We start from the raw sequence: 27,892 nt of genomic DNA on the forward strand, positions 1-27,892 counted from the left end.
CAAACATGAAAAATACAAAAGCATTTTGACATTGTGTATAATCCATTTGCTATTAAATGGATTGATATTTGCTTTATTTAACAGCAAAAGCCCAGGCAGATGCAGCATCAAAATGGGAATGCCAGAGCAAAGGTCACAAGGATGGGCGGAAAAAGTCCTTCAATCTGAAACGGCTGTAAAAATAAAATAAATAAAAAATAATTTTATTACAAAGAAGAATATGTACTGTTTACAGATTGACCAACATTTTTTTTTCTGATATGATCTGCTTTTTAAAACGATAATAATTCAGTAATAATGATTAAATAAATAATGTTTAGTTATAAACTAAAACTAATACCATAAAAACTGTTGTTATTTGAAATAAAATAATCATTATTCATTTTATTTAAGCTTTTATTTTTGTAAAAACATTGTTCATGTTCATTTAGTTTATAGATATTTATTTTGAAACAGTTGTTTAGCAATAACTTTAAAGTAGCAGTGTTCAGAGACCTGTTGCATGAAGCTAGCTGAACAAACTCTGAGTTTCAAACACAAACATACAAATACAGCCTTGTTTAGTAGATCAGGGGCCTATACCTGACAAGCCAGACCCACATCAAGATGTTTGGTCTGGAAACTCACCATTGACAGGGCTCAATCCGAGGGGCGGGATAAACGGTTGTCTTTCAAACTCCCTCTGCACGCGATAGGATAGCGCTACGCCAACCAGAGCAACGAAGGTGAAACAGAGCTTGTTGACAGATTAAACATTCGCCGTATCCGTTCGGCAAAATTTACGAACTCCGAATGACTAGTGCCGTTCTTTTCTCAGAGAAAAGCTCAACTCCAAGTCTTCCAGAGTCGTGGTCAAAGCTGATTCGAAAGACCGCCGATCGCCAGTTTCTGTTTACTAGAAGCACGCAAGCGCAACTCTGCCATCTTCATTATTGCCCCGCCCACCGACTCTATACCCGATGTGATTGGCAAGAGTTAGGCAATTACAGCTCAGAAGGGTATTGAGAGTTGCTAGATGACACTCACGGGCAGATTAGATATGCTGCCGCTAGGGTGCGTCTAGATTTCTAGGCTAGCCTATACCATGAAGCTAGGTATGATTTGGGCGGAGTCAGTTAGTAGTCACTTAGTCAGTTAGCCAACTCTGGGTTTTAGGCACTGTGAAAGTGGCTCAGATTTTAGCGATTAAAGGGATAGTTCACCCAAAAATGAAAATGATCTCTTATCACCCTCAAGCCATCCTAGGTGTATATGACATTCTATTTTCAGACAAATACAATCAGAGATATATGAAAAAATGTCCCGGCTAATCCAAGCATTATAATGGCAGTCCAAAATTTGAAGCCCATAAAAGAGCATATAAAAGTAATCCATACAGCTCCAGGGGGCTAATAAAGGCCTTCTGAAGCGATTCGATGGGTTTGTGTTAGAAAAATATCCATATTTAAAACTTTATAAAAAGTAAAATATGTAGCTATATTTTTTTTTTCTTCTGGCGAACCACCTTCAGTATTTAACTCACAAAGAAAGTGTAACGCCTCTCGCAGCGGCGGCGTCATTGCCATGCCAGTTGTGCTTTTTCCTAAAGAGGAATATGGAAGGCGGTCCGCCTTCCAAAAGATATTTTTTTGCTGTGTAAATGCATTCATATACTTCATATTCTTCAATCTCTCGATCTTCGACAGAAAATAGAATAGAATTTTGCTGATTCTCCCGCGAGATTTGAATTGCAGTTTCAAGGCACGTGATTGGCTGTTTGCTACTGATGTAACATTTTCATGTGAGCATGCTCCATGAAATCAGAATCAAAGCCTCAGTTGACAGAGAAAGTTGATGATCAGCGTCATGGTACCAACAAAGCCTGATTGAGTTTGTTTGGTTTTGTCAATTTTAAACTAATCCTGTAACCTTGAGTTTGGTCAACTTCCATCATGGTACAGGCCCAAAAGGCTCACAATGCTCCGTATTAAAGTTCTCCGTTAACTAAGGGTTTGATCCAGAATTTTTGGATAACAGATGGTGTGCACCTGAAAGTGTGATGTGCTGCGAACAGCCAATCACACGGAACATGGAGAGCATCAGTTCTCAGACACACATCTCATGAGAGAGCTAGTGTTCCAATGATTTGTCCTACCTTGTCAGCTTTTACTATCTTCCATTAAAACAGTAGCATAATTCAACAATGAAAAATGCTATTAACAACGAAATACGCTGTTGATGTTGTAAATACAGTGCAGTGCTCTCGAAGCACTACGGTAGAACGCCGGCTTTCCATTGGCCGGCGCTGTTCACATGAGCACAACAATGCATGCATGCAATGCTGACGCAGGAGCTGGCCAACGTAAACTGCATAGGAGATTGTCACAGACAAGAAGAGATTGTTGAACAAAGTCGTAATTTGTGTTTGTTGTTTGCGCAAAAAAAGTATTCTTGTTGCTTGGTAAAATTAAGGTTGAACCACTAGAGTCACATGGACTATTTTAAAGGGATTATATATATATTTATATATGAAGAGTTCAGATGCAAAAGCTTCTAAAAGCCACTTCGATCACGAGATAACGATACTGACTGAATGTTCTTTGCATATAGTATAAGTTAATAAAATACTTTCATTTCAAACCCACTAAATCCCAGCCTCAGCCCATTCAGAAGTACTGGTCCGTAGGTAGAAAGCTTGACAAAATACTTATTCAATCAATCAATCAATCAACTTTATTTATATAGCGCTTTTACAATCACGATTGTTTCAAAGCAGCTTCACAGTGTCAAACAGGATAATATTGCGACAAGATTAGATTTGGCTGTACAGTCGTACTGGAGAAAACAGTGATGTTATCAGCTTATTTTAATTTATCATATAGCAACAATGTTGGCAGATCAGTATTATAGTTTATAGAATTAAATAAGACCTAATTCATACATTTTATTTGTATAACTTTAATCATATTTTTAGTGTCCCACTTATTGATACATATATATATATATATATATATATATATATATTATTATTATTTTTATATATATGACACATTATTGATGTGCACATGAGCAGTAAGCCCTGGTAATGACAATCTGACAGGTAAAATGAAGCGTCAGAACACTGTTGCTACAAGTTAAGCCACCTTCTTGAGCCCGGAAAAACAGTTTGTTCAAACTAATCTCAAACATACTGGAACTGAAACTGGCTTCATGCAACAGGCCTCGGATTATCCTGTAACCAGTGTCTCTAGTTTTCATTGTTTTATTTCAGTCTGTTTGTGTGTTGGTACCTTGCTCCTACAGCGGCGTTTGAATAAGCCAAACTCATGATTGACAGGTCCACTGCTGTGCTCTTGCCACTCGCCGTTGGCAAAGCTTTGCACTGTGATGTGATAGCACACTGATCGATCAGCCCTCATACAGTATGGATGGCTCACTATAGAAGACTGGGATACAGCAGGATCCCAGTGTCTTAACCTCTACAGAGAGAGAGAGAGAGAGAGAGAGAGAGAGAGAGAGAGAGAGAGAGAGAGAGAGAGAGAGAGAGAGAGAGAGAGAGAGAGAGAGAGAGAGAGAGAGAGAGAGAGAGAGAGAGAGAGAGAGAAGATGCAATATTTCAACCAAAATATAAATGTTCAGTCATCATTTATTTATTAAAACATGCGTTTTTCTTCCGTGGAATTCATGCATACATATATTCAAATATGGTGCCAAGCCACAAAGTTAAATTTGACTAGTACAGTGATTGAAGAAGTAATGACTTAAAGGGGTGATGGAATCAACTTTCCCCTGAGCTTTTGATATTTAAAAGGTCATGGATAAGGATAAGAATATCCTGAAAGTTTAAGAGCTGAAAACTTCCTTGTTAGTCAAAGAAAAGCTTTTATAGACACCAGGCCCAGAAAACGTTTGTGCGTATATCTATATGTCATCGCGCGACAAAACACACCACTATAGAATAATAAGCATATGTCATTCAATAGCCCCGCCCACCAAATCATGGAGTTGTTCAAATTGTGCCCAGCAGCAATAAACATGCATCATTTCATTGCGGAATCGTTTGTAAACAAGTTTAAGATGCTGGATTTGCAGACATATTGAGATTAAAAAACAATGCTGTTTCTTATATATTGGATCCGACAGGAATGGTGCAACACACTTATGTGAGTAAGATGTGTTTTTATGTTATAGTATTGCATTGTTATAGATCGTTTTGATTATGTGCACGTGACGTGTCTAACAGAACATATCTTAGCACACTGGACTCAGGCATGTATGGGCCAGGGCTCCCAAAGCCCAACGTCCCGGGGCTGTGTGTTTTCCAGACGGGCTACCAAAATGTAAGCCGATAAACAGCTGCAGCACGTCTTGTATTCAATGAGCCCAAAAGGGCTCATGTCACACCTCTATTCATCTCTCTGCATTGGCTACCACTCGCTGCCCGGATCAAATTCAAAGCCCTGACTCTTGCTTATGGATCTTCCACAAGCTCAGCACCCGCATACTTCGACTCACTCCTATGCGTCTACACACCCACCAGAAGCCTTCGCTCAGCTAATGAGCGAAGGCTTGTGGTACCATCACAGAGAGGCATGAAATCTCTCTCTCGAACTTTTTCTTTCATTGTTCCGGGTTGGTGGAACGATCTTCCGTCCTCCATACGCACAACAGAATCACTCACTTCGTTCAAAAGACAGGTAAAAACTCATCTCTTCCATGAGCACTTAATCTTACATTAAAAAAAAAAAAAAAAAAAAAAAAAAAAAAAAAAATTCCCCCTCTATTTCTCCTTTCTTCTTTCCTTTTCTGGTCTTTGCTACTCTAAGCAGTGTACAAATCTTAGTATTTAGGGCACTTTTTGTGTTTCGTTGCCTCTTCTTGACGGATCGCTTCCTGTTCTCCTGAGTTGTAAGTCGCTTTGGATAAAAGCGTCTGCTAAATGCATAAATGTAAATGTAAATGTAATGTAAATGTAAGCCTGTCAGCATGCCAGTGAATCTCAAATAGTGAAATAATGTTCCATTCTTATTCTACAGTGTTCACTCTCTCTCTTGACTTGACATTTAAAAGGGACGTGCACACGTGTGTGCGTGCGGTTCACGCTTATAGCCACCAATCGGGTGGGCCATGAAATACATAAAAAATATTTCTATCAATTGCGGGTGGATGAGAAATAAATCATTGTGTTTGTTTGATAAAGACGTTTACGAGCCCTGTGATCAAGAGAACCATTCATTGCCGCTTTCAAAACAACCCCTCCCTCATGTGAACTGAACTGACAGGGGAGCTCCATCGGCCATCAAAACCCAGCGTTTCAGAGAGAGCTTCAAAACCAGTGTAGAAAATAGCTTATTACTTATTAGTTATGATGTAAGAACCACACAAACGTCATTAGTTGACCTCAGACAACAGTATAAACATTTTTTTAAAGCCAAATACAGTATGCAAATGAGTTCCACAGGCGAAAAAAGTGTGGGCCACACTGTGTGCCCCCTCTGAGGTCAACAGCCAATCACAGCACTATAATGGAGAAGCTCCAAATTGCAATCTCCTCCTCATCGGAAAGGCATAAAGTTACCCTTTCAACAGAAACTCCTTGTTCTGAGCCTGTCCTGCGAAGATGAGACTGAAACAGATCACCAAGTTCTGAGTCTTCCCTTGAGAGAGACAAACATTTTACCAAGTTCTGAGTATGTCTACCAAGGATGAGCCCAGAGAGGCACACAGACATTTGCAACAAGGTTAGGCTCAGGAGAGCAAACCTTCACGTCGAGGTTCCTTCATCTATGTGTTCCAGATGTTCCAGGCCTTTGGCACCTACTTTAGGGCCTCATCTGCATGTTCCAGATTTTAGGACCCTTTGGTGCTCCAGGAGATCAGCATCCCACAGACCTTTGTGTTCAAGGCTGTTGAAATGGATTCCAGCTCTTTTCCCCACTGCATTGTCACCCAGCACAACCAGTGAAAGAAGCCACTGCCAATGGACTGCTTACTCGATTATGTGGAACATAAATATCACTTAACCAAACCTCTTTCCAGAAATAAATCAATTTCAGATGAATCAACTGACCAACTCTCCCCACTTTTTCATTCATTCTAAATGATTGAACAGCCTCCTGTTTGGAGTGTTCTCATACAGCCATGGTAAAAGACCTTGACTATTGTCCCAAACTAAGAAAGGGGGAAGGTGTTTATCTGATGTACTCATAACCACACTTTAAGTGAGGGGTGATCTAAAAATTCCAACATTGACGTGGGTACCAATCACTACTTACTTAGAGTCCTCAGATGGATGAAATTAAAATCACTACAAAAATAATCAAACAATTGAGAGGCACTTTTGACATCCATAGTATTTTTTCCCCCATACTATGTCAGCCGATGGGGCCCATCAGCTGTGGATAACAAACATTCTTCAAAATATCTTCCTTTGTGTTCAGCAGAACAAAACAATAAATATATACAGGATTGGAACAACTTGAGGGTAAGTAAATGATGACAATTTACATTTTTGGATTAATTATCCCTTTAAAAGTGCTTTGATACTTTTAAATGGCACTTAATTACATCTTTATCCTCTGGTTTCACAGAAAAGGCTTAAATTTAGTCACAGACTAAAATATATTATTGAGCTGTTTTAACTGAAAACAACTTGCACTGACATATCCTAAAACATGTCAGTGTCATTGTTTTTTTTCTGAAGATGAACGCATTAATGTTTTTATGGCACTTTCAAAAAAGCTACTTAAAGGGGTACTTCAGCGCTGGAAAGATCTGTATTTAAACTGGGTCATTAATGTAGTAGAAATGTGAAATTATTTTTGAATTTGGTGCCTTCTAGACAGAGAAAAGACAGAAAATGTATTTTTGTCTCATGGGGATGAACGACTACAATTCCCAGAATGCTTCGCTGCCCTGTGAGGCCACTCCCAAAGCCACCGCTACTGGATTACTGTGACTGAGTTAGAGAACAGACACTAACAATTAAATACTGAACATGTCTGTTCAATATAACGTTCGAGTTGCCAAGTGAGTCTCACAGCACTTACTCAGATTAGAAGTCAGATTACATTTAACACCATAAATGAGCCAATGAGCTCTCGTGATGAAAATTGCTCCCTCTGCTGGCTGTAGTCTTTAGCCTTTGGCCAAACATTCCAAAGATGACCCAAATATCGTCAATTTGCGTCACGGGAGGAATTTTTCCAGAAATAAAATGCATAAATCTCTCGTCTGAAGGGGATATGAGGGGAGGGGAAGCACAATCATTTGATTATACTCCAGGGTTTCTACTGATACAAAGCCATATGCTAATCGCTGAAGTAACCCTTTAAATGTCCTAATTAAATGTCCTCTGTGAAACCAGGCCTGTATGCAATTTCATAATTGTGTCTATTGTCTTTGAAATATGGTTAAAGTGTACTATACTGTATACTTAAATGCTTTTATTTTTTATTAAGGGATAGTTCACTTTGAAATTAAATTTGGATTAAATTTTTTTAGCTTACCTCATGGGCATCCGAGATGTAGGAGTATTTGTTTCCCCAGTAGTTTCAATGTTGATCATTTTAGGTCAAACCGTTCTTGTCTGTGCCTCACATAATGCAGGTCTATGGTCACCACCTCAAAGAGCATACACAGAGAAGTCCAAATTAAACAATCCCCCACCACTACGTCCGACTGTCTCGAGGGCGCGCGTGCATGTTTCCTGTGGTGTACAAGAGGTAAAAACGATATAAATACTGTTCGTTTTCTTACACAAACCGCTCGTTTCGTGTCTTAGGCCATCAGTGTGTCCTTACGATGGGGGATTGTTTAATTTGGACTTCTCTGTGTATGCTCTTTGAGGTGGTGACCATAGACCTGCATTATGTGAGGCACAGACAAGAACGGTTTGACCTAAAATGATCAAAATTGAAACTACTGGGAAAACAAATACTCCTACATCTCGGATGCCCATGAGGTAAGCTAAAACATATCAAAATTTAATTTCAAAGTGAACTATCCCTTTAATATTATCTGCAGCTAGGACTTGGAGCACACTTAAAGTGCACAACATTAAATACATGAAATTACATGCCCTTCTTTTTCACAAGGGAAATGAACTTATGAGTGCTCTAACCTCAATGCAGAAGTTGTACGTATCGGATTCGCCCAATTTAGCAGCTTGAAGAAGAAAGTAAAAACCACAGAGGCTGATGGTTTGAGTGCAGCACTCTTGTTCCTATATACAGTGACAGAGTAAAAAACACATAAAACGCCAAATACAGGCCTACAAGCAGTAAAAGAACACAAAATTTTGTCATATGTTAACAACAGAAATCGCGAGCGATTAAAAGACAGAAACGTATCATAGAGTTTATGGAAATGGGTAGAACACATCTTTGTTAAAGTATGAGAAAGTGTACAGCACCCCATCACACATCATTCCAAACCGGATGGCTTGTTTGGAGAAGTCAGTCACGACCATGTCACCCCCGCTGTAAAGCTATATGGAAAAATAAAAAACATACAGGTTAACCATGGAGCTGATTAATTAGTTTTCACTTGGTAGTAAAAAACCAATACAACTTGAAACAAGCAGTTCATGAATTAAGTATAGCACTACATCTGGAGTGATGGTGGGTTGAATGTGGTGTTATGTTTGTGGTGTCTACACAAGCTCACAGTGTGATAATGATTTGACAGGATGCTCAGCAGCCAGGATTCAGGAAGCACTCTGATGTTCTGCAGCTCCTGCAGATGCTGCCCTGAGACACCAACACACATAAACAGCATAACTCAAATATAGCTTGGGGTAGTAAACCAAAAGTAGCAACACTATATACATTTTACATACACAGTTATTTCAATAACTATAGCTTTTCCAGTATTGTGTTTGGTTAATTGACAAGACTTCTTTGTTTTATTCTACAACAAAAAAAATACACATTTATTCCTCAAATGTGACTTTTGAAATAGTATTACAGCAGTATTTATTACAAATTATATATCAGTGCACATCATTCACATCTTACAAACCAGATTCCAAAAATAAATTGGGACATTTTACAAATTGTGAATAAAAAAAGACTGCAATCATTTACAAAGCTCAAACTTATATTTTATTCACAATAGAATATAGATAACATATCAAATGTTGCGAGAGAGACATTTTGAAACATGTTGGATTTCATGAGCTACACATTCCAAAAAAGTTGGGACAGGTAGCAATAAGAGGCCGGAAAAGTTAAATGCACATATAAGGAACAGCTGGAGGACCAGTTTGCACACTTATTAGGTCAATTGGCAACATGATTGGGTATAAAAAGTGCCTCTCAGAGTGGCAGTGTCTCTCAGAAGTCAAGATGGGCAGAGGATCACCAATTCCCCCAATGCTGTGGTGAAAAATAGTAGAGCAATGTCAGAAAGGAGTTTCTCAGAGAAAAATGAGTTTGAAGTAATCGTCGCCTACAGTGCATAATATCATCCAAAGATTCAGGGAATCTGGAACAATCTCTGTGCGTAAGGGTCAAGGCTGGAAAACAATACTGGATGCCCTACTGTAATGGAAATCACAACATGGGCTCAGGAATAATTCCCGAAAACATGATTGTGAACACAATCTACCGTGGTTCCACACAGGGGTAAACACGGCCTTGTCCCAACTTTGAGATGTGTTGATGCCATGAAATTTAAAATCAACTTATTTTCCCCTTAAAACAATTTGTTTTACATTTTTACCTCAGTTTTAACATTTGATGTCATCTATGTTGTATTCTGAATACAATTGTAATGATGAGTCCACAGGTTGAGGATCCAAATGCAATTTTGATTTTACAGTCCACAATCGAAGTCTAGAGTACAGGCAAGATCAACATACATGTAGGCAGTCCGAGCAAACAAACACAACAAGGCAAGGAACGTAGGCAAGAAAGCAGTCTAGAAACAGGCAGGTGATCCAAAACCAAGAGACATGAAAACATGATAGACCGCTCAGAATTGTAGCGTTATACTTTACAAGACTTCGCAGTGAATGGCAGAGTGAACATGGTTTATATAGACTGAGGTGATGAGGCTAATGGCACACAGGTGTAAACAACGATGGGTGATGAGTCAGGGCAACGGATTATTATGGGTAATGAAGTCCGGAGTGGGGATTAATATTGAGGTGAGGAAGCCCTCTGGTGGCGATCAGAGGGAGCCCCCAGAGGCCTGATTTGTGACAAAATATTGAAATTTGAAACTTCCACATCATTGAATTCATAGCATAGCATTGTGTTTATTCACAATTTGTACAGTGTCCCAAATTCTTTGGAATCGGGTTTGTATTCTTTTTTAAATTCGTGTGTCCTCATAATCTTGCATTGACATCTCTTCTCTGATGACTTGTTTACTGGCGTGAGGACAGGGCAATCTGTCACATAAGCAATGATCAAACCAAACCACAATGTTTCAATGTTTCAGTTAATTCCTGATGGACAAAACCAAGTCCCGCGGCCCTACATTTTTTTCTTATTTGAGGAGAGTTTCACTCGGATATATGTAATAGCAGAGAAGAAAATACAATTGCAACTTCTATTTCATGCCGCTCTTTAAGAATTTCACCAAACACCACTAATAATAGTTTCCAAACAGGTTTCCCCACATGTTGGCACCATCTTTTCAAGTGCACAGGCATTCTGAATGTCAATTTGACATGTCTTGGCACTCAAATGAACACAGCAATGTTATGAAAGTGACAAAGAGATTTTTATTTTAAAATAAAAAGGATTCTGACTTTCTCTCTGTGGAAGTATTTACATTTTTCTTTATTTATTTTTTCCATCCGTGCAACGGAAATAATGGGATCCAAGACAACATTAGGTATGTTTACATTAGCTCATTTTCAGTAGTTGGAATGAATCCAATCCAATTTCAGATTCTGAAAGTTACGTATATGTTACGTATATGTAAATCCAAACTTTTGGGATCCGATTGAGAAAACATTTAGATTCAAGCATTTATATGCTTAATTGTTTCCTATTGATCTATTATTTCAGCCTTTTCAGTCCGAATGAGTCAATGTGATTACTAACAGATTATTTGGTTGTATATTTGTAGCTAGAACCCATCTGATTTTAGTTTTATGTTCCCAAAAATATCTTCTTTTTTGTTCCACAGAAGAAAGCAAGTCACTTAATGATGGTGAGAACATGATATCAAAATGTTCCTTTTTACAAAATGGCACACATCATTAACATGACTGTGTTTGTGAGGCGTTTTCTGAATAGCTGATGGAGTTGTCATGTCTGTAGTGTAATGGTGGGATATAATCACTTGCTGGGTGGTTGTCGAGATCCAGTCGCTGTTGTTCTGATTGTGTCAATGACGTGTGCTTGCAGCTGGGACGTACTGTTTCTCAGATATACACATTATTCTGCCAAACTGTCTGTTTTCATTTAAGCTAACGATAGTGTGCAACATTACTCAGAGATTTGGGGGCTTTTTTGAGGCTTATTTTAATGTTGTAGATGGTGTTAGGGCGCAATTTTTAAGATCTGAGTGCATGGTCTGAAGCAGATGGTGGCGGTGTCCTAATCCACATTTGCTAGTTTAACAACGGGAAAAAAAAAACTGTCAGTGTGCCAGGCGCATGGTCCAGAAGGGTTGTCCCTAGTCTCTTAATGAGTCATGGGTGTGCTTTGGGTGTAACGTGCAATAAACCAATCAGAGTCTCATCTCCCATTCCCTTTAAAAGCCAGATGTGCTTGCATCATAGCAGATTTGAAAAATGGATGTATACTATTCACGAATGCTTAACACTTACATTCAGTAATGCCATGCATACGAAGAGCTTGAAAGATAGTGATGTATTTTTGACCCTGAGGCTGTTCCAAGAAAACAGACGTTTCCCTGAAACAGACAGATACATGATGGAGGGATGTCATTAAAAACAGCATATGTGCATGAAACTAGCTAAGCAGTATGAAGGTCATTCCAAAAATAATTTATAGTTTGCTGCACAATTGAAGTCATTGAATTATTGTAATGTCCTCTGTAAATGGGGTTTACTGACTGGAATTATACTAATGGAACATTGGTGCATTGTGTTGTTGCTGATAGCTGTAAATGGTTTGACGAAGGTTATGTACCTGGAGAAGAAGTGGATGATGGTGCTATGGGCAGGTAGAGTCTCTCTGAGGGGGTTTAACTTTAGGTACAGCCAGTACAGCACTGCTCTCAAGACCTCATACTCATTAGATGCAAACAGTCTAGACACAGAGACCTTATTAGTTTCCTGCTGATTTACTCCATCTGCTCATTTTAGCTGCGTGTAATAGTCATTTTCTATGCAGAAGGTTATTTCAAGTTCAGAAAAGCACTTTAAACACTTGTAGAAAATGGCCAGGACAAAAGCCAACTCAAAAATAATCAGAAAAAAAAACATCACTCCATTTTAATTTGCATAAAGTAATAATTCTCCCAAAAATGAAAATTAGCCCATTTTTTACTCACCCTAAAATTATCCTAGGTGTATATGACATTCTTCTTTCAGACAAATAAAATCTGAGTTATATTAAAGATGTCCTGGCTCATTATAATGGTAGTGAATGACTGTTTTGGTTTTTGCATCTATTTTTCATAAAACTGTTCCACACGGCTCCGGGGGGTTGCTCCAAAAGCCTTCTGAAGCGAAGTGTTTGTGAACGTGCATACGACAGTTAGTGTAAGTTAGAGATTACAGTTTGTAAAGTTTTAAATATGGATATTTTTCTTACACAAATGCATCGCTCTGCTTCAGAAAGCCTTTATTAACCCCCTGGAGCCATGTGGAGTACTTTTATGATGGATAGATGCGCTTGTATGTACTTCAAAAGAGAAACAGCCATTTACCGCCATTGTAATGATTGGAAGAGCCAGGACATATTTTAATAAAACTCAGATTTTATTCTTCTGAAAGAAGAATGTCGTATAAACCTAGAGGGTGAGTAAATCATTGGCTAATTTTCATTTTTTTGGGTGAACTATCCGTTTAAGACCTTAAGTGACATTACAAAAATCACATTTCCCCATTATTATGAAGCGATTTTGGTGTAATTATTTATTTTATGCTGATTTAATTTAAAAATTACTATTTTAATGACTGAGAAAAATGTGTCTTTTCATGATTCAGTATCTAATGTGAATTACTCGTGAGAATAACAGGGATTATAAACAAACTCAAAAGTAAAACATCCTGATGCTTTGCAGGAACGAGGCTTTGGGCTGACAATGTCACAATGCAAAACAATCCTAATGGTCCTATAAATAGGCTTCCCATTCTTTATGCAATCAAGCAACTTCATGATGCAAGTGTTTCCCAATGTGATTTGTCAGTGATGCTCTTAAAAAGGTCAAAGAAAGTATGAGACCTTGGACTACGCAGGGTCTTCAGCAGCAGGTCAAAAGGCAAATCTTTGAGTTTGATGTGGAAGGAGAGTTCGGTCACTAGGAACAGCTCCAACCAGCGCTCACATGCTCTCTGGAGAAGAGTCTCTTTAAACTGAAAAACACAGAGAGAGATTAATAGACGTTTATACAGAGCTGAATACAGAGCTCCCTCTATTGGTCATTTATAGAACAATAGAACATGGATAGGATATATTTTATTATAGTTTCATAACTAAAACAACCATTATAAAAATACCTTAAAAACGTTACCTTGTAGGACACTTGATGAAAGCTGCACACGGTCGAAGACGAGATACGCGTCAACATCTCTTTAAGACACCTGTTAATCATATCCGTCAGCCTCAAAAGGATTTAACATTTGATACAAAACACTGTGTATTCATTCTAAAACTAAATATGTAGCATTCGTGACTGTGCATTAATTGGATTTGCATAAACAATTACAAATTGACGCACCCATGTCCAAGGGGGATATGGACTGTGATGCAATGCATGTTGTAGTTTATACTCGGCTGGGTGGAACACAGTTGATCTTATGCGAAAAATATCTTTCAAATAAATGCAATGACTGCCTGCGGGGCCAAAAATCACATCCAGTTCCACCCAACATCCCGGATATCAATTAATTTAATACTGGATAAAACAACATTCTCTAGAGACCTGGGTGTGGCATTATAGACTTCTGGATTAGTGTTTATTACATAATATGACACACACACACACACACACACACACACACACACACACACACACACACACACACACACACACACACACACACACACACACACACACACACACACACACACACACACACACACACACACACACACATGTTGGTCTATGTGGTTTACAGGGACTCTCCATAGGCGTAATGGTTTTTATACTGTACAAACCGTATTTTCTATCCCCTTACACTGCCCCTGCCCCTAAATCTACCCATCACAGGAAACATTCTGCATTTTTACTCTCTCAAAAAAACATAATTTAGTATGTTTTTAAGGCCATTTGAATTATGAGGACATTTGATATGTCCTCATAAACCACATTTATAGTGTAATACCAGTGTAATACCCATGTAGTTATACAAATTTGTGTCCTCATAAACCACATAAACAGGCTCACACACACACACACACACACGAACACACGCACACACGCACACACGCACACACGCACACACACACACACACACACACACACACACACACACACACACACACACACACACACACACACACACACACACACACACACACACACGTCTGGTTCACTATCTTTGTAGGGATTCTATAGCCGTAATGGTTTTTAAACCGTACAAACTGTACATTCTATCCCCCTACACTGCCCCTGCCCCTAAACCTATACCATCACAGGAAACATTCTGCATTTTTACATTAAAAAAAAAAAAAAAAAAAAAAAAAAGTAGTATGTTTATAAATCCATATACATTGTGGGGACCGCTGGCTGGTCCCCAATGTAGGTGATCTCAGGTTTTACTATCTTTATGGGGACATTTGGACCCCATAATATAAAAAAGGACACCACACACACACACACACACACACACAAACGCATGCACGCACTTGCGTGGCAGTGACTGCTCGTGTATTGGACACCATGTAGCAAACCGAATTAATCTGCAAGTTCAAGAACAGATTTGAAGTTGATGTTGATGTTGACACTCACTTCTGGAAGAGGTTTGACATTCCCAGTAATGCAGCAGTGGAGAGTACAGCCTCTCCCCACTCATCAGTGCATTCCTCAGGGTTATACAGTGTACGCAGGGCAAAAGACAACGCTGGAACACAAGAGAGATTCTTATATAACTGTATTACTCCTTAACTGTCACTGTATGCCCCATAAGAGTCAACATCTCTGAGAATACTTAGATCAGAAACTCATGTGACAGCAATACTCAAGTGATAATGAGAGCTTGTCATTTACTGCCATAATATAATAAACATGATGTCTTTTTAGCACTTACCCTCTTTATTGATGGAGGCATCTTTGACAGGCAGTCGGAGAGTCATAGGACTGCTGAGAAGCCATTCCCTGGCCAGTCCTCTCCCACATGCAGAACTGACTCTGCTGTGTGTACCAATGACTGCAGTATCGCAACACAAAATGCACGTCATAAATTTCTCTCCTACTGTTTTTCGACGTCTATTTTGCAAGCTCTATGATAAATATGTAGAATATTTAAAAGTTATATTCTAAACAGTTTATTTATTATGATCTCAAGGATAAATGATCGATTGGTCACTGTAATGTGGTGTTCTCTTTTGCATTATTTATTACACAATAATGGTTCACAAATTATTGTCCTGAATATTTTATGATGATTTTAATGAACTCTTTTGTAAATAAACTGTTTTGTCTTGTGTGCTCATAATATAATGAATTGTGGGTGGTGTCAACTATTTCTAGGAAATCCTTTAAGGTAATTTTTTAGGTAAAGCGTATGATATCTGTACCACTAACTGAGAGTGTTTAGGCAAATGGGATTGCTGAAATTGCACATTGTTGATGCTTTAAGATTTTTAAGATCTTGATTTTGGCTATAAAAACCTAAAAAAAAGTAAAAAAAAGTAAAAATAAAAATAAAATAAAAAAGTAAAAAAAGAAGAAGAAGAAAACAAAAAACCCATAACAAATAAATAAAGCAAAATAAATAAATAAAATGAAATAAATAAAATATTAAAAATATAAATAAATAAAAACAATAAATATAACAAAAATATAAAAACACACAATAAATAAATAAATCAAAATAAATAAATACATAAAGAAAACAAAAACAAACAATCAAACAAACAATTAATTGATTAAAATAAAATAAAATAAAATAAAATAAAATGAAATAAAATGAAATGAAATAGAATAAAATAAAATAAAATAAAATAAAATAAAATAAAATAAAATAAAATAAAATAAAATAAAATAAAATAAAATAAAATAAAATAAAATAAAATAAAATAAAATAAAATAAAATAAAATAAAATAAAATAAAATAAAATAAACTGAGCCCCTAAAGGAAAACGGTGGTGGAAAGCAAAATGAGATGGGAGAAAATACTTTTGAGCTCTTTGTGAACGAATGCAAAGTTTCTCAGCAGAACACAAAGGTTTTTGTGAGGGAACGCAAAGTTTCTTGGGAGAACGCAGAACATTTGCAAGTTTGAGAACATAAAAGCACTGAAAAATACATTTTCCTCCAACTTTTTTTCCACCACCATGACTTACTAGAGGCTCACAAAAAACTAAACAAAAGAAAAAAGGTTTTTGCATTGATCCGGTAGCTACACTAGAGCATCATACCTGCTCTCTTTTGTAGCTCAATATCCCGCTGTCTTTTGTTATTGGTATATAACTCGAATAAAGTGTCTGAACTACTCAGGATGGGGAAATGCAGCTCCCACCTGACCCCCAGACATTCCAGTACTGCATCTATGTACAAAAAGGACAGATATTTAGTATATCATTATGCCTTTATATCATTCTGCAGAATTATGAATATAAAAATGACAGTAAGGAACAAAAATAAAATTTTGTCCCCTGCAACTATGCAAGTGCAGTAGAAATTATACTGTGAATAACAGTGATGTAGAAGCACCAAACCCTGGTTGTAAGCCTAAACTTGACATAAACGGTAAACTTGTCCCTCAAATCTGATTGGTTGAATGGAATGTTGCTCCATGCAAGATCAACAAAGGTGTTGCAGGAACATGTTATACTTGGCAAAATCAGGTTCTGCAGTCAACATGATTTTACAGAGTAAGACATATTTTGTTGATCCTGTAGCAACACTCTTGTCAGAAAACATATTCCTACCCCTCTTCTAAACATAACAATAACTTATCCCTAAAATCAGAGGGTATAGGTGAATAAGCACCCAACCCTAGCTGTAAACATAAACTGTAAACGTGTCACTCAGATCTGATTGGTTGATCAAAATGTTGTTCCAGGATCAACAAAGATTTTGATCCAGGAACATGTGGTACTTGGTAAATTTGCAAATGCTGCCATTGCCTAATAGGGGAGTAATAAGGCAACAAGTCAACGGGCTAAGCTTTCGGATGTAGCCAATGTGGTATACTTAGGTTTTCTAGATGGTTAGAGTGTTGCTTGGTGTTCTAAGTGCTGGCTTGCTATCCTAAATCAAAGAACCCACCTCCAAGTCCCTATGTGTAATTTGGTCTCTAGATATTACTCAGGTCCTTGATTCAATGTTAGTCTATGGGATTTATTCAGCCATTTTAATCATCATCCAGGTGAAAATCACTAACTCAAAAACTCCAATAACTCACCTTTTCTACACAATTTTCTACATAAGTTGAGGCATCATTCATTCATTGCCATATAATATGAGAAAATTATATCATTTACTCACCCTCATACTATCCCCATATATATATGTGTGTGTGTGTGTGTGTGTGTGTGTGTGTGTGTGTGTGTGTGTGTGTGTGTGTGTGTGTGTGTGTGTGTGTGTGTGTGTGTGTGTGTGACTTTCTTTCTGCAGATAAAGTGATCACACATTGACAAACAAAAACAATTTTTTTTTCTTCACTTTTTTAACTACGAATCAAAGCGTTTTACCATCATGATGGCTTTGTGGTTTTTCAAGTGTTCAACAAGTGTCAGCCATTCAACAGCATCATATGGACTCACAGAGATGGATTATTTTCCTAAAAATCTTTATTTTCCTAATTTGAGCAATAGCAATAATGATTCCTGTCTTTGCAAACACCGCCAATAACATATTCAATACTTCGTACAATCAGATTACTTCGTACCTGGTTTAGCGTTACGGGCCACTCTGCGAGACAAAATATAAAATCGTTCTTCTGGAGTGTCAAGCTTTGAAGACCATGTGACATCGTTGCTGTATATAAGGGTAAAGAGAGACATTATAAGTGCACACACACACACACACACACACACACACACACACACACACACACACACACACACACACACACACACACACACACACACACACACACACACACACACACACACACACACACACGCACACACACGCACACACATACACACACGTTGTTTTCATGTTTTATGGGGACAATCCAAAGACACTCGTGACTTTGATACTGTACTGTACTGTACTATCTGTATTTTCTAAAACCAGTACACTACCCCAAAACCTACTCATCACAGAAAGAAACACACACACACACACACACACACACACACACACACACACACACACACACACACACACACACACACACACACACACACACACACACACACACTGTGTCACTTTAATCCCCTCTTATTCCACAGTGCTTCAGTGCCAAGTGATCTGAGGCCCCTCCTGATAGCCATTGTGTTCAAAGGCCCACCAAATTGAAAGTTGTCATTCTCTAATGTGCTATCCAGCCTGCTCTATAATGATAGCATGTGGCCTGGCAGATATCCCACAGATCTATCCCTGGCAAGGGCGTAGCACCAAATTTTGGGCCCTGGGTACAAACCATCTTGCTGGGCCCCGTACCATGTATGTGTATGTATAGAAAACTGACTTCTAAGGCCCCCCCCCCCCCGCCTCGGGCCCTGGTTACTCGGTACCCTTTATCCCCCCAGTCTGACGCCCCTGATCCCTGGAGTGAGATAAACTGTCACCCTCTCTCCTCGCCTGCCTGTCTCTCTCCCCCGCTAAACAGTTGTCATGGAAGTCCACTTGCCCCTGGCAACATACCAGAGTCGGGTACGTCGGCTGGCCGAGAGCGGGTGAACGAGACGTGGCAAAGGGGATTGTGGGCAGCTAGCAGCATCCTCGTGCCAGTGGAGTGTCATGGGGTCATCTGCAACATAAACACACAGTGAGAGCAAATCTGAGTGTGTGTGTGTGTGTGTTCAAGAATAGGATGAAGTGATCCAGATTTTTGAGCTTTGAGCAAACATATGTCTGTGACAGATGGCCGTTTGCATTAATGAAAAAGATTTAAAAAATTAATGCAAATGAAGATTATAGAAAACATGCTTTTTAATTATGCTCTGATTCATCCCACCAGCAAGCACGGCTTGTTTGGACAGTTCTTACCTTTTGAAATTATACATTTACTTTATATTTTGAAATAATGTTATGAATATTTTTTGCACTTCTTCACTAACTTAATATTATTAATAATTTTTAAAAATATATCATTTTGAATGAAATCTTTGCAACCCTGTTACTGTAACAAAATTTGGGCCATGACTGAAGTTTAAAACACAGATCTAACAATAAATATTAGCTAAAAATAAAATCTAATACATGCAGTTTATGCCATTACACTTTTAGAAGAAAATGTACAAAAGCTGTCACTAGGCTGGTACCTTTTTAAAAGGTACACTTTTGTACCTAAAAGGCACAAATTGGTACTTAAAAGGAACAAAAGTGTATGTTTTGAAAAGGTTCTGCCCCAGTTACAGCATTCGTACCTTTTTTTCTGAGAATATATAAAAGGTTTAAAATTATGCCTAAATGGGCAAACATTGTTGCTGACTTGCATGAAAACCCCATCAAACTGTAATAATAAAAAAGTCACTTTCAATAGCGAATACAATTCACCCAGCAAGCAATAGCCATCATTTCACAGTCTAAGTTAACTATAGACCCGATACAGTCCGACTATGAATAACCAACTTCTAGCGAAAATAGCCTTGAATTTGTTTACATGTCGTTTTTGCCAAAATAACTTGCGAGATGTATGATATTCCATCATGTAAGCAAAGTCAACAGTTATTACAAGGTGTTTGGTTTCATTTCTTTGACATGTTCATGTTCTAGAATCTAGATGACTAGTCTATTCTTAGGTTATGGTTAGACGTCTATTAAATTTTCACTGACACCTTGCTTTAGTCTAGATGTCAGGGCTGCATTTGTACAGCTTGAAATATTTTAAATGCATATTTGCTAGATGGGTAAGTAGTTGTTTGTTTTTCTAAAAAACATATCTTGCTAGTTCCAGTTATACAGTTTTGTATATCTGTAATCATTTGTTGCACATTTCGAAATTGAGCTGGGGTGGTGTGACAAGATAATAGCTAAAAAGAATAGTGAACATTATCAAGAGAAAATGGAAAAATCATCATTTAATCATCCTAAGGAAGGTTTTTTTTTTTTTTTTTAAACCTGTGTGACTTTCTAATGTGGAATTTAACATATTTAATAGTTTTCACTTCAAAACAACAACAACAACAGCAACATGGACATGAACATATGGGCCTTCATGGCTTTAACAGAGTAATAAGACACCAGTTTGTTATTTGTGGAGAGTGTCTTTAAACATCCCTATATTCAGTCTCTCGGATGTGAAAAGAATCAGCTATACTTTTACAAAACTCCAATCATAAGAAGCATTCAATTCGACATTCAATTCAAGCAGACGCCTCTCAGCATGTCCACCTCTATTTCACTGCAATATTCTGACTATTCTAAATTAAACTCACAGAATCCTGGCACATGAATCAAAAGCCATACTGTCTTCCTTAGTGTTTTCTGTAAAGAGCGTTCATGTGCGTAACTGCCAATACCTCTTATACCACTTCTGTGCCAAAACCCTACAGGTGCCTATCTCTAAAATGATGCCAGGCTTGTGACACCAGGTCGGCGGGTTGGCACAGAGTGGCACTCGTATCCCCCTGGCAAACCCAGGATTCTGGCAAAAGTCAATGCTGAAGACACGCTGTGGTAAAACCTATATATATATATATATATATATATATATATATATATATATATATATATATATATATATATATATATATATATATATGAGCTTTTTCTAAATCTGAACATTCTTTCAAAAGAATAAATGTTTCATCATGAATGTATTATGTACCATGTACCATGATTAGTAGATACATTTGATTATCTTGCTCAGTGTTTTTTTTATTTTATAAATAAAGTAGGAGTATCAGACCTCTAGAAAATAAAGACCAGTCACCCAAGCAACTTTCACTTAAATAAGCACTCGTTATAACCGAGGTATGCAGCAAAGCATTTGTGAAGCCACAACACCCACAACCTTGAGACGGATGGGCTACAACAGCAGAAGACCCGGGTACCACTCATCTCCACTACAAATAGGAAAAAGAGGCTACAATTTGCACAAGCTCACCAAAATTAAACAGTTGAAGACTAGAAAATGTTTGCCTGGTCTAATGAGTCTCGATTTCTGTTGAGACATTCAGATGATAGAGTCAGAATTTGGCGTAAACAGAATGAGAACATGGATCCATCATGCCTTGTTACCACTGTGCAGACTGGTGGTGGTGGTGTAATGGTGTGGGGGATGTTTTCTTGGCACACTTTAGGCCCCTTAGTGCCAATTGGTCATCGTTTAAATGCCACAGCCAAACTGAGCATTGTTTCTGACCACGTCCATCCCTTTATGACCACCAAGTACCCATCTGATAGCTACTTCCAGCAGGATAATTCACCATGTCACAAAGCTTGTATCATTTCAAATTGGCATCCCACAAATCTCCATCAACTGCAAGATGCTATCCTATCAATTTGCGCAAACATTTCTAAAGAATGCTTTCAGCACCTTGTTGAATCAACGTCACGTAGAATTAAGGCAGTTCTAAAGGATACAGATATATATATCTGTATCCTTCAGCAATCCTATATATATATATATATATATATATATATATATATATATATATATATATATATATATATATAATAAAATAAAAATATATATATAAAATCAATAACTTTTTGTATTTGTTGAATTATAAATATTTTATAACATATTTTGTATGTTTTATGATGTTTTTCTTTTTGTTATTATGTTTTGACATGTATTAGGTTATGGTATTTTTACATTTTTATTATTTTATTGTGATAAAAGGTTTTGATAAAAGGATATGGTAGGGCAGTGATAATGTATTGTCCTGGAACATTTTTCCTTATTTTTCAATATTTATATTTTGTATGTGTCAATATTCCAAACTGATTCAAAACATGGGAATTGTTTGCATTTCTAGGCTGATTGCACATCTCACCTGAATATTTTTTTCTGTCTGATGATTTATTGCCAAACTCCTCTGCCCTCTGAACCTGTGCCTGTCCCAGCAGGTCACTGCCTAAAGCACCTGGTAGCTGCCAGCGGTTCGTGTGGCCAGCTTGTGTGCGCTGACTTAGTGAGCGAGCTGACACCTGTTAGAATCATGGAATAACAGTGTGATGTGCTAAATATTTCAAAGATAAATACATATATTTGGTACAGAGTCATGAAGAAGACTCAAACTTACACTTCTTGTAGAGTTTTGTTGTGAAATGTGGGAGGTTATAAGCACCAACCTAAATAAAAATTAAATCAATAATCAATTAGAGACAGTATTTTGGTGTTTAATATAGAGTATAGAGCAGGGGCTAAAAGGGTGTAAGGGAGAAAGTTTACGGTAAAACAAAATAGCAAAACAAATAATAAATATTAAAAATATTGGGGAGGGGGGGGCAAGTTAAAGAATCCCATGAAAGAGCTCAGGAAGGATAAAAGGAAGAGTGACGAAGACGAGAGAGGACCAGGGGAGAAGGGTATTCGTGCACATGTTGGTAGGTTCCTATACCATGATGGAAGTTGACAAAACTAAACCAATTGGTATCATAACGCTGATCATCAACTTTCTCTGTCAACTCAGGTTTAGATCCTGAGTTCAGCATGTGCACATGAAAGTGAGACATCAGTAGCAAACAGCCAATCACATGCTTTGAAACAAAGAAAAACTGCAATTCGCTTCTTGCAGAGTCAGCAACATTTTTTTCTTTTCTTTCTTCTGCCTACGTCAAGAACATGACATAGGCCACATAAATGAATGTACACAGCAAGAAGAAAATGTTTTGCTATATCAATGCAAGTGAAAGTTTAAAGTTAGTTAGCCTAGGTAAACAGAGACTCAGAAATGGGAATTTACACGTTTTCATTTTTAAAGGTTTATCTACCGATTCCAAATCTTTATATTACATTTTATATGCATATCATTTTGTTCATTTAAACTAAAATTTTCATTATAATTTGTTTAACTAAAATTGTGAACTTGATTAGGGGTATTATATAAATAATATTTGAATCATATAGAATAAGTATAATAAATAATCATCACTAAAAGCCAGACATTTTTGTATTTAAAAATATGTTACTATGTAGTGACCTTTATTTTTAAGCAAGAGAAACTGGGGGAGTGACTGCAGGATTTTCCAATTTTAGATGGAGAAATCTCTAACCTAAAATATAAACCTGTCTGGATCAGGTTAGCTGTGGAGTGAGTCTACTGGGATGTGTACAGCAGATTGTCTTCTATTAATTGTTACATATCTCCTGGCCCTGATTTGATCTCCCTAAGAATACCAAAGGAGTTTCCATGTGAATTCAGCAATCCAATTTGTGAAATTATAAACAGCTCTTGGGGTTGTTCCTGGACAATGGAAAGAGACTATTGTTGTACACATACTAGAAATATGTGGATGACATGACAATTGCCCAGAGGTTCCAACAGACATTGGATGGTCTTGATGTCTGGGTAGAGAGGGACAAAATGAAAATGCAAGTTTTTACTTGTTTTACACTAGCATGACTAGCATTAACCCTAGGCCATCACTTTTGGGACTCACGACACAGAGTGACGTAAGATGGGATAGTCAAGTGGATCACATTTTGACTTCAGCCAACAGAAAGCTTTTTGCTATCTGTTGGTTAGTGAAAGGTGGTGTTCATGACCCTAAACTGGTTACCATCTATAAAGGCACAGTTCATTGACTGCAGATCAAGTTAAAAGCTTGGAAAGCATGCAGAAACGGGACTGCAAAATCATACTTGATCAAAGGTATAAGTTACTCTGATGCTGCTCTCAAACTGCTCTCTGGACTGTGTACTCTTGCAGAGAGATGAAGTCAACTGTGTCTTGACTTTGCTAGATGAGCAATAACTTTGCTAATGTTAGTGCAATAACAAGTTTGTTTCTACTTGTGCATCAAACTATATTAACAGACTATTAACTGAAAGTCAAATATAAACAGGTCATTTCCATTTACTCTAATATATATATATATATATATATATATATATATATATATATATATATATATATATATATATATATATATATATATATATATATATATATATATTCAAAATCAACTTAAATTAAAAAAGCACATTCCACTAATAAGATTTAATTCATCATAAAAACTACTAAAATATTATGTGTAATATTGTTATCATTATTTTTTCAAGTAGATACTGTTTAATATTTTACAGTGTAATGAAATTGTAAATGCGTGTAATGAAATTGTGTTATTAAATTACAAAATTAACATAATTGTTATATTACTGAGGTAAAATGTGTAATTCAATTAGTTACTAACCATATTAAAAGAAAATTGCTGTGCATTGATAAAGTAATCCAAACCACATTTATAATGGGTAACTCATAACAGTAAGCAATTACATTTCCAAAGTAACCTTCCTAACATTGAATGTATGTGAGATTCAACACATTCTTTCTGTTCTGTGACTGGAATTTCTTTGAATTGTCATAAATTTAATTCTACTTCCTGTCATTCCCATTCAAATTCAACTTCCTGTGGGGCGGAGTCAATTCAATTCAAATTCCAAGTCATGAATTAAATAGATGCCTATTCTGATAATTCTGAATTTTGCACAAGCCTGTTATAAAGCTTCTCTGAGTTCGCTCTGCAGCTACTATGAGACATTTGTTGCACACTGCAGTAAGCAAGATCAATATTAGGCATGGTAAATATGCTACTTGCGGTAAATCAAGAAAACAATAAGACTAATGTGTTGAGCTATATAACAATGATTCGTTTTCTGTTGATGAATATATCCAAAGAGTTGCTCAACTGTTTAATAAAACACATAACATATTAAAGCAAATTTGCTGTTTCCATGGTTTCTACTAAATAAAACCAGCAATCAAAGGTGACGCATATATGATGTTATTAATAGGCAACACATGGACACTGTCCACCCAAGTAAACAAAATATATTGTTCTAGTGGTTTTTGGATATTTTAAGCCAAAAATCATACATATTGTGCCTTTAACTAATAAAAATAACTTGAAAATATGAAAAATTTAGAATGTAAATAATTATGAAATATAAGATATACTGTATTACATTATATAGTTATCTATACATGTGTTTTTACTTCATGAGTAACTAATATGCATATGCAGTACCATATCTGATCATACAGCTATGTATTATGAAGTGTATATTTCTAAATATAAAATTACATACATTATGATATAGGGGAAACGTACCAAATCTACATTGAGACATTTTAGAGCACAGGGTATTAGTTTGAAGAGATACACGAAGTTATCTTAAAATAAAGTATGAATCTATATATTTTATTTTAAATGACAAAAGCTTTTAAATTAAGATATACAACATTGAATTCAAAAAGTCTGGCTGTGCTTAATGGGTACATGTTTGTACCCTTTAAGCACACCCCTGTTCCTATTAATCTCACAACATGTTTTTTGGGGAAAATTCTTGTTTATTTTAAACAACAGTTTTAAAGAATAATTGTATAAAGTTTAAATTGAAGTGACAACCATCAGTTTATATTTAAAGTATGTTTGAAATGTTTACATCAATGTTCAATGTGGATGAGCTTAAAGAGAGCACACTGAGCTTTATTGGAACAGCAAACCTTTTTTATTAATAAATATTAAATTTATTAATTTAAAAGGACAGTTGTGCGAAATAAATAATCTAGGTCATGTATTAAATTCATATCTATTTTAATATGAACAGCTATTATAGATAATATCCATTAAATTATACTTTTTCTTATTGAAATATACTGAAGCTGTGATTTTTATATTAGTGCACCCTTTAAGATCATCTTAAAATAATATAAACTCTTTAAAAATTGTAGAAGTGTAAAACCACAGACCATCAGTAAACTGTAAATTTATAATATAATGGATTTAAAAGCACAAGCCAGTAATGCCTGTGAAGTAATATGTTAGTGTAGCTCACAATCTTATACAGCTAATAAGCTAACAATGTTCTGTGGCACCTGCACTATGTTGCTAAAACTATCTTTTGGATCTACCTTTAATTATTTCCCAAATCAAGGTTACAGGTTATAGAATGCAGAAGTCAAAACATTAATCTCTTAATTTTGCAGTGAGAAGTTATACTTATCGAAAATAAAGTCTTAAACATCTAAACAAATGCACACTTAATCTTTTGGTGAAAGTTTTTTTTTCAAAATGGCCGCCAGACAGTGTGAACACATGATATCTCAGTGAGCAATGGTGTGATTAGCTTGGAATTACATGAAGTATATAGTAACAAACACATCATTTGGTTAAGACATCAAGTAGGATGATCATTTATATATATATATATATATATATATATATATATATATATATATATATATATATTCTGAGAAAGAGTATGTTACTGTGCTTATTGGGTAACTTTGAGCTTAATAGGTGTTTTCAATGTATGAAAAGCAGCAATTACTTATGTAATAATAATAATAATAATAATAATAATAATAATAATAATAATAATAATATATTTTATTTGTAAAGCCCTTTTCATAGTTAAAAACAATCCCAAAGTGCTACACATAAACAAAAAACAAAACAAAAAATGAATTAGCAAAAAGTAAAAAATGCTTGTTTAAAAAGAAAGGTTTTTAGTTCTTTCTTAAAAGAGTCTATGGCTTGAGGAGCCCTTAGGTTTTCTGGAAGGGAATTCCAAAGACTATAGTAGGCTATCATTCAATGCAATAATATTCTGTATATTTTCAAATATATAGCCTAAGGAAACATTTATTCTTTGCGTTCACTCTAATGCGAGTTAGTAGACATTTAGGCCTATGCTAATTATTGTCAACAGAACGTGTTAAAGGGACTATCAAATTAAAGTGAAACCTAGTTAACTTGCACTTTTAAATTTGCAAAGTTAGGACCCTTCTACGTGACACTTTTTGTGCATTAACCCACCTTGTGTGCGGTCTGAGTGGCATATTCCTGCCGACAGATAAAGGACTCCACTGGATGTGCATTCTGTTTCAATCCAAATAATGCTTTCACTGTTGCTGGCTGACAGTCCCCAGCATGCTCCTAAACATACGTTTAAAGAGGTTTAATGAGTAATGCGTTTTTCTCTCTCACTATACATCATAAATAAACGATAAAATCCGCTAAACAAACACAGAAAGTACTGTAAAGGTGGGTGAAGAAGAGTGAGGGAGACATAGCCGTACAATTTGTGGTCTATGTAACGTTATAACGTTACTTCTTGTTGACACTGGCAGGTTCTGTTGCTAGGAGACATGTGGGTCACTTGACCTGTTAGTGTCAGATGACGCGAATATTAACATATTCCTGGCCCAAACCATAGATATGTTACATGTATATGTATACATATGGCCAAGACAAACAAAGGCTACATAGAAAAATTAAAACATGCTTGTTGCATTCACTTTTG

At 36.5% G+C, this 27,892-nt stretch overlaps 1 protein-coding gene across 1 annotated transcript; it reads right to left on the reverse strand.

Moving 5' to 3' along the window:
- Positions 1-27,711, reverse strand: btbd16 (BTB (POZ) domain containing 16). Its single transcript, XM_067429916.1, has 18 exons — positions 27,669-27,711; positions 27,406-27,525; positions 22,665-22,713; positions 22,416-22,569; positions 19,114-19,219; positions 18,188-18,276; positions 16,713-16,841; positions 15,380-15,499; positions 15,082-15,193; positions 13,642-13,711; positions 13,353-13,483; positions 12,093-12,212; positions 11,768-11,853; positions 8,647-8,729; positions 8,393-8,467; positions 8,102-8,203; positions 3,270-3,458; positions 1-173 (listed from the first exon to the last, which is right to left on the reverse strand). Exons 2-18 carry the CDS (start codon positions 27,465-27,467, stop codon positions 108-110), a joined length of 1,743 nt encoding a protein of 580 aa, XP_067286017.1. The 5' UTR covers positions 27,468-27,525; positions 27,669-27,711; the 3' UTR covers positions 1-107.
- Between the last annotated feature and the right edge of the window lie 181 nt (positions 27,712-27,892).

The sequence above is a fragment of the Pseudorasbora parva genome, chromosome 21 (assembly GCF_024679245.1).
Source record: "Pseudorasbora parva isolate DD20220531a chromosome 21, ASM2467924v1, whole genome shotgun sequence".
Classification (NCBI taxonomy): domain Eukaryota; kingdom Metazoa; phylum Chordata; class Actinopteri; order Cypriniformes; family Gobionidae; genus Pseudorasbora; species Pseudorasbora parva.

Bases quoted from the DNA above. Each gene is read 5' to 3' on its own strand.
- btbd16 (XM_067429916.1), bottom strand. From the start codon at position 27,467: ATGCACATCCAGTGGAGTCCTTTATCTGTCGGCAGGAATATGCCACTC. The intron at 22,570-22,664 runs GTAAGTTTGAGT...TGATTCTAACAG, and splicing joins AACAAAACTCTACAAGAAGT to GTGTCAGCTCGCTCACTAAG. The intron at 8,730-11,767 runs GTAAGTGTTAAG...TTGGTGTCTCAG, and splicing joins TATGCATGGCATTACTGAAT to GGCAGCATCTGCAGGAGCTG.